General features: G+C 36.9%; 1 protein-coding gene across 4 annotated transcripts in view; it reads right to left on the bottom strand.

Annotated features, from left to right (window-relative positions):
• Positions 1–14,434, bottom strand: part of LOC130912928 (netrin receptor UNC5C-like) — a 404,638-nt gene that overhangs the window by 55,329 nt on the left and 334,875 nt on the right. For all 4 annotated transcript variants that reach the window (XM_057831087.1, XM_057831088.1, XM_057831089.1 and 1 more), the window contains 2 exons: positions 14,078–14,245; positions 6,622–6,786 (listed from right to left, as the gene is read on the bottom strand). In XM_057831087.1, the coding sequence (XP_057687070.1) occupies positions 6,622–6,786; positions 14,078–14,245 (333 nt within the window). The remainder of the gene's footprint in view (positions 1–6,621; positions 6,787–14,077; positions 14,246–14,434) is intronic.

Genomic DNA, 14,434 nt, shown 5'->3' with positions numbered 1-14,434 from the left:
ACAGCAGATTTGATCACTTTTTTCTGTTCACCCATAATAAAGTCATAAAAGAACTAAACTTCATGAATGTTTTTTGTGACAAAGAAGTATCTATTCCAATCACTCTATCAGAGAAAAATCAGAGTTGTAGAAATAACTGGAAACTCAAGAGAGCCATGACATTATGTTCTTCACAAGTGTATGTAAACTTTTGACCACAACTGTGTGTGTGTGTGTGTGTGTGTGTGTATATATATATATATATATATATATATATATACATATATATTGACTGTGTATCAAATACTTGTTCTCCCCACTGTGTATACATATATATATGCACATACTTTTTAAAAAATTGGATTCATCAAATGTATATAAAAAAACAACAACAAAAAACAAAGATGTGCGTTCAAAGCCAAGCCTTACAGTTTTAATAAATTAGACGTTTATATGTATTCACATTTATTTTTTTATTTTTAATAAATTACCAAATATTTTGCTAAGACTGGTGTAAACCAGTTATTGGTATTTAGTATTATATCGTATATTAGTTTGTTACTATTTTGCAAACATTTTGGGCTGTTTTTTTTTGTTCACTTTGGAGTGGAGCTGTAATATGAAAAAATTTGGAAAATTTGACATACTATGAATCAAATCAAAAGACACTGCATCCACATTTAATTTGTTAATTGTTTTTCTTTTTTAGGAAATGAACAAACATTACTCCATGACTGATGTCAGCTTATAATTGTAGGGCATTTTGTGAAAAACTTTGAGGGAAAAACGGAAATGACAGTGGTACCTTGAGATACAAACATTTCTGCACACATAATACTGTATATATTTTTACGAAAAGTTTTTCAGAGCTTTTTTTTCCCTTCGTATAATGAAAAATTATTCATCATAAAAAAGATATTATGTACTGTAATAGATCATCAACGCAAATGTAACTACGTTTGACTATAAACGTAAACAATCGAAATACACACGCCACAATGTGCTACACAATGCTCATGTATATGAAACAAAAGAAGAATATAACTTACAAGGCATAAATGTCGAAATGAAATAGCAAGTACGGGCTGCTGAAGTTAGCTCATTTTTTAGCACGCCATGTTTGCTATGAGCTTAACTTAAGCGCCACTAGGGTGCTACAAAGCATTACAAATAAACAATGGCAATCAGAGGACATGACAGCAAATGTAATGTGTTTTCAGTCGAGTTTGGAATAAATCAGGCGAAAACCCTATCCATTATATGAAAAAAATCATGAAACGAATGCCATTCTGGAACGAATTCATCTTGTATCTTGAGGTAACACTGTATATATGGCATGCCAACATGTGGAAAAGGTGAAATGATGGGAATCAATTCAAGAGGCAGGATAGTCATATTTGTTTGTTTTTCAGTTTTAATAAATCAGACTGGTGTCAACTAGGGGTCCTAGGGCATTTTGTGCAAATTTGTTGGGGATTTATTTATTTTTTTTCCCCCCCACTTTGGATTGGGGCGGTAATTTAACAAAATGTACAAAATCAATTCAAGATGCACGCTATTCAGAATGAATGTGTGTGTGTATGTGTGTTTTTTTTCTTTTAAATTTTATTATTATTATTTTTATTATTAATTAGTAAACATTACCCCAAAACTGGTGTCATCTATTATCAAAGGGTATTTTGTGCACCTTGAGGAATAAAAAGTATTTTTCCATTTTGTGCGATGACAAAATAGTGTCAATTTTTTATAATGTACTGTATGTGTATGAGCCATTGTCCAAAATCAGAGGTGCGTAGTAATACGTTACATTTACTCCATTACATTTACTTGAGTAAATTTTGGAGAAAAATATACTTTTATGTGAATTGTAGTTTACCTTACCATAACTTGTGTAAATACAGTATGTGAAAAAGAAACTACTCTTACTCCGCTACTTTGGGCTACACTAGAGTCGTGACATTTTCCTATTAAGTCTACATATTAGATTTGACTTAGACTAGATTTGACTAGATTTTGCCAGAAATGCCCACAATGGCTTACCTGTTTCACAAATGAGACATTGAAACAATAATCACATGACTCCATTACGCCAATCACACGTAACAAAACAGTCACATGACCACACTCAAGCTTGTAGTCAGAAGTCCTGTTGAATCACGTGGCGTCTTTAGAGCACTGTGAAATATTACTTACCGTAATTTCCCGAATATAAGGCGCACCCGTGTATAACGCGCACCCCAAATTTACTTGTAAAATCTAGGGAAAATTATTGTACCCATTTATAACGCGCACCCTAATTTTAGCACCAATAAATAGAAGAATACAAGAAAACAGAGCTTGTGTACAGATACAGAAATGTCATTTTACTGACTGGTGAAACACAGCACAAGCATAGCACATTGGTAGTTCAAAACATTACCGTAAACTGACAATATGTATGGTAATTATATGATTTGACATTTTTTCCAACTTACCAGAATCCAGAAGAAAACAAAACAGATGTGACTTTTCTTTTAAAGGCTGCTGTATAACTTGCTCATTTCATCATGACGAATAAATGTTTCTTCCATGGATTGATACGGTAAAATAAAAGTGAGGACTGAAGTCGGAAAACGGAAAGAGCGCATCACTGTGTGTAACAACAGGAATTATTGTTATTTGGGTTTGAGTTTCCTGAGGGACAGATATAGTTGACGGACACAGGAAGTTTGTGTTGTGTTACGTTTGTTATGGTCTGAGTTGCCGAGTTGCAATAAACGTTGACTCAAATGAGTTCAAGAAACTAAATTCTGTGCTTTATGAAGAGTGAAAAAAGCAGAATTTAACACAGACGAAATCATTCGACCAATCAGTGGTATTATCGAAACAAGTATTACCGAAACAAAATGGTGACGTCATGTACCGTAATAGTCGGCAACGGATCGCCGCATACGTTTTCTGTAACACAACATAGCCGTGTCAATAAAAAAAAAAATCTGTCTTTAGATATATATAATATATATACAGGGGTGCACATATTTTTTTTGCCCAGGTTCTCAGAGGAGGACCTGGAGATGTGACTTGGTCCTCATTGAGCTTGAGAGCCGACCCGCCTGATGCGATAAAATTATGACAAGCTTTACTTAGAGCCAATTAACTTTAATTAATTATATTAACAATTAATGCTTGATTAACATCAACTGGCACAACAAAATTGCCATTACTTTGAGGTGAAATGTAAAGAAATAAACATAAAAGCACCAATTCAAAATAAAGGGCATTATGCGGCTACCAAATTAACTCCAAGCCTTTGTAAAAGTGGGATGTCCTCCTCATAAGAGCTCATTGAACGTGCATGTTTAGCTTTGTAAAATGCCGCAAAAACACGTTTGTCAGTGCATGCCGCTATTTTCATTACCTTTATTCCGCCACTTGTCCATAGGGCGAGTAGGGTGCTGTCTGACATTGATAGTTTGCTTAATTGCCACATGCTCTCTGTTTTTTTCGTGCTTTTCAAAGTTTGGATGGCTGAAATTCTTTGACCCTATGTAAAATGCGCTGCTCTTATCAGCGACATTGGGATTCTCACGGCACATTTTGTACCGCATTTCCGTGTGAGCATCATTTACTTCTAGCCATGGTACCTCCTGCAGCGACTTTTCAGCAAAAGTCCTTTTTTCGGTAGCTCCGGTGACGTCTCTGTCGTCTGTCTGTCTTTTGACGGGGGTGGGGGAACACGGAAATAATTACTCAGTGGGGCCTGCCTCTTCGACATTTTGAGAAGTTATTTTCTCGTGTCCGCTGCAAATACAGTGGTCAGCCATCGGTACGCAAAAGCGTATGGAAGCCGTTGAGGGCCAGCGCGTTTGTCTATGTCCAGTCTGCATGCGTGCATGCGGACCACTTATGTGCACCCCTGTATATATATATTTCTGTCTCCATCCATGTACCCATGTATAATGCGCACTCATGATTTTACAAGTTGACTTTGGGAAAAAAGCGCGTTATATTCGGGAAATTACGCTATTTGACATCGTAGACCACAAAAAAACGTAGCTATCATCTTTTTAATTTCATTGTAGGAATTATTTTTTTCCATCAGAGGGAAGTCATGGTTTTTGGACGGGTGATGCTTCATCTCTGCAGATTTTTCTAGTTGGAATTCAATTATGTATTTTGGGTTGGGTTTTATTTGGCCTAACATCGTTAGGTAACAGGTTCTAGTACAGTAAAATAATAACAACAGTTAATAGATGACTGAAAAAAAAAAACAGTATTTTATTGTTTAAGAAAACCGACATTGTAAACAATTACTCATTACTTGAGTATTCTTTTCACCGAATACTTTTTTACATGTGCTTGAGTCAATTTTAGGGATGATAACTTTTACTTGAATGTTATTTTGAAGTAACGCTACTCTTACTTGAGTCAAATCTTTAGCTGCTCTACCCACCCTCATAATGAATCATTTTGTCGCTATCAACCCTCCCAGTCGAAATGAATAGGATGCATATGAATGGCAGTAAATGTGTTGAATTTAGAAGCCACGCAAAAAAGCAATCTTATTTCTTTCTTCTACCTGCTGTTGTGCTTTTGTTTGATGCAAATGCAAACACCATAAAAAAAAAGTTACACGACCACTCTGCCATCTCCGGAGATTACCGCGGCTTTAAGAGACGACAGATCGGAAATTTATTAGCAGGAGACATTCTACGTGCCTCGCTGTGACACATTTTATGTCTTCCTGTTAGCGCCACAGGAAGTAGTTGAAACATAAGGCCGGTGTGTCGAGTCGTTACTGAGACAGAAAGTCAATCTTGGGGAAATGAGCCTCAATGGATAACCCAAAGCTCCGTTTAGTACAACATTAACACTATGGAATAATCTGCTCTGAACATGGTGGCATCAAAATCAGGCTAGTAATGTGCAGGTGACATGTTTTGTTGCCATGGTGAGTGGTGACCCATGAAGGACCAGCTGGCATTTGATTTTTTTTTTCGTATTGGGAAATGAGAGGCATTAATATGAGTTCACGTGTTAACATGTACAGTATATTTGAGTGGAGAAAACACCTACGGATGGATTTATTGGCTGCCATTGACAGTGATAGACGTCCTGTTTGAACTGGGAGGGTTCAATTATATATGTAAATGCACCATATGTAATTTTCATCAGTAGAGATGGCAGAAGAAACAAAATAAAGCAAATTAAAGTGTATGTTCTGTTCTAATTAATTACTTTTCCATCTTTGCAAAGCCATTACTGTTACTAAGCATGTGAAGGGGCGCGTTACTACATTTTGGTTGAATGAAGTGCGAGTTGTCTGATCTTCATCTTTCATCTTTCTTTGAATTTGGCTGCTTAGCTGGAGGTTTTCTCGCTAGACGGTCCTGTAGTTACAGATTTTTTTGTAGTTTAGTTCACTTTAAGACATTTTGTGCCGATATAAAATGAGAAAAAACACTGATCATGACAAGTTGCTGGCTGATCATTCCTCACTAATGAAGGGTCTTTGTCACTCGAACCTGCGGTGTTGTTAGACGCGCTCACATGTGAGAACCAAGGTGCGTGTTGGGATCTAAAAATACCTTTCGGTATGTTCTCTCCTCCGCTCACGTCAAATGTCTGCCAATTACTCTCGGCGCAATGAGTAAGCAAGGTACTCCTCTTCTTGCGGCAAGTCAACAAATATAATTGCCTGTACCTTGGAGAAACGCTGGTTTATTCGCTTCTCACCCTTTCGTGCTTTTTTGGAAACACTAAAAAAAATGGGTTGCTATGAGCCAAACGGTACTTCAATTGGTGACTGCTGCTTTTTATGACTATTATTACATTCTGGTGAGAAAGGAGGCTTGGGCTTGACTGAGTGATGTGACCGGTGGGTGAGGTAAAGAAAGTCAATGAATGGAAGCAAGCCTCCTGAGCGGGAAATTGGCATGAAACAGGCAGAGGGAGCGATAACTGTCATGCTCGAGGAAGAAATAGAAAAAAAAACAAACAAACAAAAAAAAAAAACACACTACTTAAAGGTGCTATGAAATGGTGACCATGTCAAAATGAGAAATGACTGCACCAATGCAATTTTACAGTTAGAAACAAATTTGGTTTTCAAATTTGCTGTTTAAAAAACAAATTTTTTTTTTTTTTTTTACCATTTCATAGTTATTCCACCACAAAACAAGGCATCAAAGCAACACCAACTTTTTTCAGCAGTAGCCCTAAAATGCATTTTATTTGGTCTCAAATATATTTTTACATTCAACCACTTGTTTTCTTTGATAGAAATTTTTTTTGTCCCCTTTTTTTAATGAAGTGTACTTTTTTTGGATTGAATAATAGACACATATACCACTCTCCCAGTTCAAGTTTGATTGGACGTTTAGTAGCGATAAACATGCTATAGAGTGCAGAGAAAAAGGCTCAACACAAAAGAACAGGAAGATGCAAGATAACATAAACGCAAATCCCAAGGACACATTATTTCCGGATTCTGTTTCTCATGTAGAAATACAGTAATGAGTTTTGGATTCCTTAACACCAATGCCAGTTACTTGATATCCCCGTGGCTGTAAACTAGCCAGACCGGCGGTGTAAGGAACAGACACTGCGAGGCATTCCTTCAAATAGTCACCGCGTTGCATGTTTATGAGCGGGTTGACTCACTTTGCATACAGAGTCCGTCGGTGCAGTTCTGAGAATCAAGCAACAGACCCTCGCAGTCCTTGCCTCCGTTTTTGGGCGACGGGTTGTTGCACTCTCGCCTCCTCCATTGGGTGCACTCGGTCCCGCAGGCCGACCACTTACTCCATTCCGTCCAGTCACCGTCCACTGAAGGAATAAAAAAATTAAAAAAAAACCCAGAAGCACCGAGTGAGATTTGCATTCAGCAGTCAACATATTGATGTCATCTTGAAATAATCGCCTGAGAACTGTTTTGGATTTTTCAAAAAACAGAAAAAGCTGAACCTTTTGTTGAATTTTGGATGTTTATTAACAATTTTAACCCCTTAAAAACTGAATTTACATTTAACAAACATACTTCAGGCATTGGCGGAATACAATAGTAATAATAATAATAGCATTTATGGTTGTTCCGATCATGTTTTTTTGCTCCCGATCCGATGCCGATCATTTTAATTTGAGTATCTGCCGATCCCGATATTTCCCGATCTAATTGCTTTTTTTTTTTGCTCCCGATTCATTTCCAATCATTCCCGATAATTTTTCCCGATCATATACATTTTGGCAATGCATTAAGAAAAAAATGAATAAAACTCGGACGAATATATATACATTCAACATTCAGTACATAAGTACTGTATTTGTTTATTATGACAATACATCCTTAAGATGGCATTTACATTATTAACATTCTTTCTGTGAGAGGGATCCACGGATAGAAAGACTTGTAATTCTTAAAGGATAAATGTGACTTTGTATATTGTGACTAAATATTGCCATCTAGTGTATTTGTTGAGCTTTCAGTAAATGATACTGTAGCCATTTAACTGTTCTGCCCAAATGCATGATGGGAAGTGCAACCATGACTGTGCATAGTGGCACCAATTGATATATCTTCTCTGCGTTGGAAATAACATACGGTGTTAAGAAAAAGATCAACTACCTTTCTTCCCCACATTGCTACCCACGATATTTCTAATTGTTGAGAGAGGGATTGTAAGGCTTTAGCCAATTATAAAAAGGTTCTAAAGGCTGCCAAAATTTACTCTACTCATTTTACGCTGCCTTTTAGCTCTATATATAGGTAAAACGGCGCCATTATAGATTGAACGTGACAATGTGTGAGTGGGAATATTTTAATGTGATTAATTTAACAAAAATAAATTGCCGCCGTTAACGTGATGAATTTGATAGCCCTACTTTAAGCCAAAACTAAAGACTCTGGATGAGTATAAGACATTTTGTCTGTAACTTTAAATACAATTAGAAAACGATTTAATTTAAAAAATATATATATATGAAAAAAAGGCATGTCTGATATTTTTTTGCCGATTCCGATACTTTGAAAATGACGTGATCAGACCCGATCGACCGGGACATCTTTAATAGCATTAACAAAACAAAAACAAAAAAACAAAAAAAAACTAAATACCGTATTTTTCGGACTACAAGTCGCTCCTGAGTATAAGTCGATCCAGCCATAAAATGCCCAACGAAGAGAAAAAAAACATATACAAGTCGCACCGGAGTATAAGTCGAATTTTGGGGGGAAATTTACTTGATAAAATCCAACACATAGAACAGACATGTCATCTTGAAAGGCAATTTAATATAAAAATACAATAGAGAACAACATGCTAAATAAATGTACAGTGTACAGTGTATGAACAACGAAATGTGAATATACTGTCCTACGTTAAGGCTCGGTCGTGGCTATACAGCGAACTCCCAAAAGACAATGCTGGACGTCCGTATAATTTGCTGAATCAATTTGGTCCTCGATAGAAAACAGGTTCGCATCAACGTAAATAAATGATAATTAGGTACTATTAGTAATAAGTAACAGGTTAGCATGCGTTCGCCATCATTAGCACATCGTTCAAACAGCCACACAACTGGCTCTAAGTGTCCGATCGCGGGTGGAAAACACACAGCAACAACAGAAAAGATGATACACGCAGGTGTTGCCTCTGTAGAGATGATTTAAAAGCATAAACAATGAAAGTAGGTTTGCATCCGTCTATTCTCTCTAGCTAACTCACTCACTCAGAGCTACGTAGCTGTCAGTCTTTTTTCTGGCGTGTCACGTAAACAAGTGCGAGTGCGCCCTCACGTGGGCATGAAAGCGCCACAAACTAAATGCATCCATTTCAAGATAAAAAAAGTCAATAATACAATTGAACATACACTGCCATAGGCAGAACGCGAACGTGGCCATAGCTATAAAGAGTTATTCAGATAACTATAGCATAAGAACATGCTAACAACTTTACAAAACCATCAGTGTCACTGCAAAACACCAAAATAAGATGTGAAATTATATCATAATGTGTTAATAATTCCACACATAAGTCGCTCCTGAGTATAAGTCGCACCCCCAGCCAAAATATGAAAAAAAACGCGACTTATAGTCCGAAAAATACGGTACTGAAAATCATGCATCAGTAAACTATAATTAAATAAGAGGTAAATAAAGAAAATTATCAATTATTATATATATATATGTATATATATATATTATATATTTTTTTAATGATGAATTTTATATATACTTTTTATCATGTGATGTATTTTTGTTCAGACATCAAGGGATTAATGACTTTTGTAAACAAGCACGTGTGCTATTACAATGCTGCCCTCTGCTGGCTAACTCGTAATCTGCTGGCAACAATAATTACGCACTGCCCTCTACTGGCAAATTCCTAACCTACAGAAGGCTGCACTCTACTAACTCCTAACTTTAATTCTGCAAGTAATTTATCAGCATGACAGGAAAAAATATAAAAAATAAACGGTCTTCAAGGATCGAAGGACACTGTGCTACATAGCTACCAAGTTTGAAGACGACTAGTTCATGAATGACAGAGAAGTAGGACTTCAGAGTTAGTGTCCACAAGAACAGCAACAACCTGAGTGGGGACTTGACAGGCCTTCACATGTCAAAAAAATTAGGCAATTATTCAAGGGAATGATTCAAAGAAATTATCAGTAGATTATGCACAATGACTTACGTTACTGAAGTTAGAATAATAAAGCACACAAGATTGCTCAAGCAGGTATAAAAATATTTATTGGAAGAAAGAGTGTTACAAATATAATCGTATATTCAGAAAAGCCATTTATGAGTGTATGGTTTTAAGCAAAAATATAGGAAGAAAAAATACAAACCGTACAAAGAGGGGAACCTCACCTTTTTAAGGATAGAAATTCAGTTCATTTAAACTGGGAGGACTGGCTGTGAATTCAGTGCCATTGATGGTCAGAGGTGGGTAGTACTGCATTACATTTACTTGAGTAACTTTTGAGAAAATGTTCTTCTAAGAGTAGTTTTACCAGGCCACACTTTTTAATTTTACTTGAGTAGATTTGGAAAGAAGAAACACTACTTACTCCGCTACTTTGGCCTACACAAGAGTTGAATCCTCTTTACATGTTAAATTTTCCTTTAACTTTGCCAGAGATGCCAACAGTAGCTCTACCAGTTTCATCAATCAGATGTCGCAAGAATAATCACATGACTCATGATGCCAGTCAGGCGTAAAAATACTCGCATGACCACAAACAAGCTTAGTCGTAATTCCTATGATTACGCTGGCCTGTTCAATCACGTGACATTTTTATAGCTCTGTAAAAAAATAATCTATTCACTATTCACCTAGAGCATTTGAACATTACCCAAAAGTAGAGTTGTACGGTAGTGGCTTTTTAACGGCTAACCCGATGTTGTCCAGCTCCAAAAATCTGATGCAGATATCAAACCTATATATGCGGCCGTAGACTTCACATAATATGGCTAATTGTGTTGTGGTGCCCCACTGGATGATTTAATAATGATAAATATAACAACTTTTTTTTCAAATAAAAATTCTGTGAAAATAAGAGAACAACTTCAACTGAAGCTGTGGGGAAATATTGCACCACAATAATCATTATTCAACTCAAAATAGTGCAAACATCAGTTTTTTGGATCATGTGCTATCTGAGATAATCCTGGCAAGTGCAAAGTGTCAATAAGGCGCTGCCATATCACATAATGGACCAGAGTCCAGACAATGCCTGTAAGTGGCGATTCCCAAGATGCAATTTGCTGGGATTTGGCACAGGTTTTTAATTATGAATTGTGTGTTTTATTACTTTTACGTGTGACTAATTCTTTCTTGTAACTGATCATTTTTCATTCATTGTTAATTTTATTTGTGCACAATGAATGGTCTTTGCTCACTTAACAAATCCAAAGCATCTTAGTTGAAAGCCATCTAGAGGCATTTTTAAGCATAGTTGCTGTGCGAAGCTGTGACCAGCCCATGTACAAAGACTGCAGACTTGTACAATAGCTTATAAGTCAACATACATGTTGGCGCAAAATCCGATACTATTTTAAATGCTTTCACCAGGTTTATATCATCGGCCACCATATAGAGTCGGGCAACTCTATTCTGAAGTGTGGACGACGACCTATCTCCCAGTTCTTATTTGGCACCGATAGACTACAGAAAAGCAGCGATATGATAGGGAAAAGTTTTTCTTCTAGATGGCACTCATGCTCTTTGAATGGGTGATTTTTAATTTCGGTACATTTTGTAGACGGAATTCAGTGATTCTTGTGTATTTTCTATAGTACGGTATAACAATAAGAGTTGATATGTAAATGACATTTTGCTGAGAAAAAAAAATGTTTAAACAAAATCAGACATTGTAAGCATGTTTCTTTTTAATCGAATACTTTTTTACCTATTTACGTACTGTATTTTAGTACATTTTTTGGATGGCCAATTTGACTTTTACTTGACTAATATTATTGTGAAGTAACTCGACTCTTTCTTTTGTAAACTTTTTGGCTACTCTACCCACCGACGGTGCTAGACGTCTAGTCCATTATGAGTGGAAGGGGCGTATGAACAAATGTTTTGACTGGACGAACGTTCATTCGTTCATTCAATGGCAGTCATTGAGTTAAAAGCAATTTTAGTTTTTCATATGATTTTGTTGACAATGGAGGATTCCACATTTATACAAGAAAAATAAACAGATGCATAAACAGTAAGATTTATGAGGTTGGAAGATGTCGGTCAGGGGCAGTCAGTCCCTTGGAGCAATCCCGGATTTTTCCGATGTCCTCCGCAACTTCATTGTCCGGCTCTGGCTTGTGGCCAGCCTCCTCTGAAAGACACAGGCCACACTCCGCTCAGTTCAGGTTTATCAATCGAAAATCACAAGGAGGAAAGAAACTTAATCCCGTGGCCGTAAAGCTATCTGGCAAGCGTGTCTCGTCATTACGAAAACCGCACTGAAAACCTACGTACCATAAAAGTGCTCCGCCAGTTGAATCCCAGGCCTTCCGGTCTCCTTGTAAGTCTCTGCTTTGCTGCAGAGAAATGCAAAAATATCCCACAGGAGCCACCGGCGAAATTATACCCATTTATGGATAAATGGTTACCTGGCACAAAGATTGATTGTTCCATATATCTGCTACAAGTATATTCCACATATCAATCTGAGAAAGATCCAATCGAGACCTGGTTCATGGGAGGAAGCTTAAAAAAATATAATGATGCTGAGTGGACAATGATTACTCGCCAAAACATCGTTTCTCGTAAAAAAAAAAAAAAAAAAAAAAAAAGAAAATGCTTTTCGCGGCATTCTTTGCTCCTCTATTAATGAAGAAATGAAGGGCATTTTAGACATAATTTGGAAATCTAAAAAACCTGCTTTGGATTTTACCAGAGTATTCAAGCAGATACTTGCTTCGTGGCGATATCAAATCTGCTGCTTCCGCTTCTTTCCCCTGACTGGTACGCCTTCAGAAGGCGACCAATCGACACAAAGCCACAGGATGATATATTGGTTTGCAGAAGAGAAAAAAAACCATAGTTTCCCATCAAGAAAAGCTTTACCTGATGTTCTTTCCTCTTATTTTAATGAGGAAACAAAGTTTATTTTTGAGAGAACTTCAGGAATGGAAGCGCTTTGCGCTCCGATATTGTATTCAAGTATATAGATGCTTCCTAGTCACGTCTGCAGATCATGCCGTCTTCTCCTGATTGGCTCAAAATTCAGATGAGTGGGGAAGGGGTTTTACAGTTTGGTTTGCAAGATGGTACTGTATGATCAATTTATGAATCGGAAAGTACCATCTTGCTTGCAAGACTAAGAAAATTGTGGGCTGTTGATAATGTATTACTGTATTTTCTGGTGTATAAGTCGCACGTTTTTTGAAAGTTTGGCTATGCCTGCAACTTTTTTTTTTAATGCTTTTTGCAATTTTTGCCTGGTACAACTTATACACAGGTCGACTTTTAGTCTGAAAAAATGCGGTACATTTCAGAAAGGGTGCCCTATTTTGTCGAAAATTCAGGTGTGTCACTACACGGAGTCCTTCGGGTTTTTGTAAAGGCGATTGAAATAAATTTGATTTTGATTTGATTTCAGGCCACAGGATGCTAGCAAACCACAGGTTTAAGCAAAATCAGTGTTGTATGAGTACCACAAGTGGTAAGCAGGTTAGCCTCTCGTGTACAGGTGTCAAACTAAAAGCTCGGGGGGAAAATCCAACCCTTCCCATCATTTTGTGTGACCTGCAAAAGTAACGCATGTGCATCGACTCAATGTTTTTCATGAAAATAATATATTATTGACTTTTCTGTAGCCCACAATGAAAGATCGAGGACTCCAGAAATCAAAGGGTACTTACGTTTTTTTAAATAAATATTTGTCTTTTTTCATAATTTAAAAGTAAATCAAAAACACATTTAACAAAAGATGCAACTGTAAATAAACAATGAATGAAAACAGAAAAAAAGAGAAGAAATAAAAATAGAATATTTACTGATTTTCCTTTTTTTGTTTGTTTGTAATGTAACCTAAAAAAAAAAAAAAGAAAATATATAAGATAATATTTTAAATGAAGAGGCTCAAAAAAGAAGATTTCGCCTATTTCTAGGTTTTAAAAAAAGTCTGTAAATGATTCATTACCATTAAAATATCATTTGATAATGGATAAAATGATTAATTGTGGCATCATTAGTTGACGGAAAAGATGGCTCTTAAGGAAACCAAAGCTATGATGTGGCCCACGTCTAAAATTAGTTTGCACCCAAAAGAGTGACTGTATTAAATGTTCACAGGACATTACAGCTCATAATCAACTTAAATTACAAAAAAATCACATTCAATGTTTAAGAACCTTTCCCATTACTAGACTAATGTATTTTAACTCACTGGCTGCCACTGATGGCTATAGACATCCAACCCAATTTAACTGGGGTGCTGGCAGCGATTGAAGGATCACATATCCCAGTTGAAATTGATTCGATGTCTACGACTGTCAATGTCGCTAGTTTTGTCCGAACAAACCACCACAAATATACATTCACACATTTTTTATGAAAGCAAATACTACGATAAAGCGCTCAAAAACATACATTTTGGTCAAACTCACCAGTACACAAGGAGGTACAAGGCAGTTTCTGGATAGCCTGTCCATCACAAGGTAGTCCACCATTCAAAGGCGCGGGGTTAGTGCAGCTCCGGGTTCGTTTCTGGAAGCCTCGCCCACAACGGCTGTTGCAAACCGACCACTCCGTCCAAGTGGACCAGCCGCCGTTGACTGTGAAGTTAGAAAAATCAGTTATTTGTTGTGGAAAGAAAGTAAAGTTCCCCACACGCGTGTAACATTTGCATTTTTTCCCGTTCACTTTTTTGGCTCGCAGGACAGGCCACACACTTCGACAGCATTCCAACTTTAAAACGTTCCAATGGCTCTCACCTGATTTTACCCCCAACGGCCAAAATATAG

Source organism: Corythoichthys intestinalis, chromosome 3, assembly GCF_030265065.1.
Source record: "Corythoichthys intestinalis isolate RoL2023-P3 chromosome 3, ASM3026506v1, whole genome shotgun sequence".
Taxonomy (NCBI): domain Eukaryota; kingdom Metazoa; phylum Chordata; class Actinopteri; order Syngnathiformes; family Syngnathidae; genus Corythoichthys; species Corythoichthys intestinalis.
Note: the sequence above shows the minus strand (reverse complement) of the source record. Positions and strands in the feature narration are given on the sequence as shown.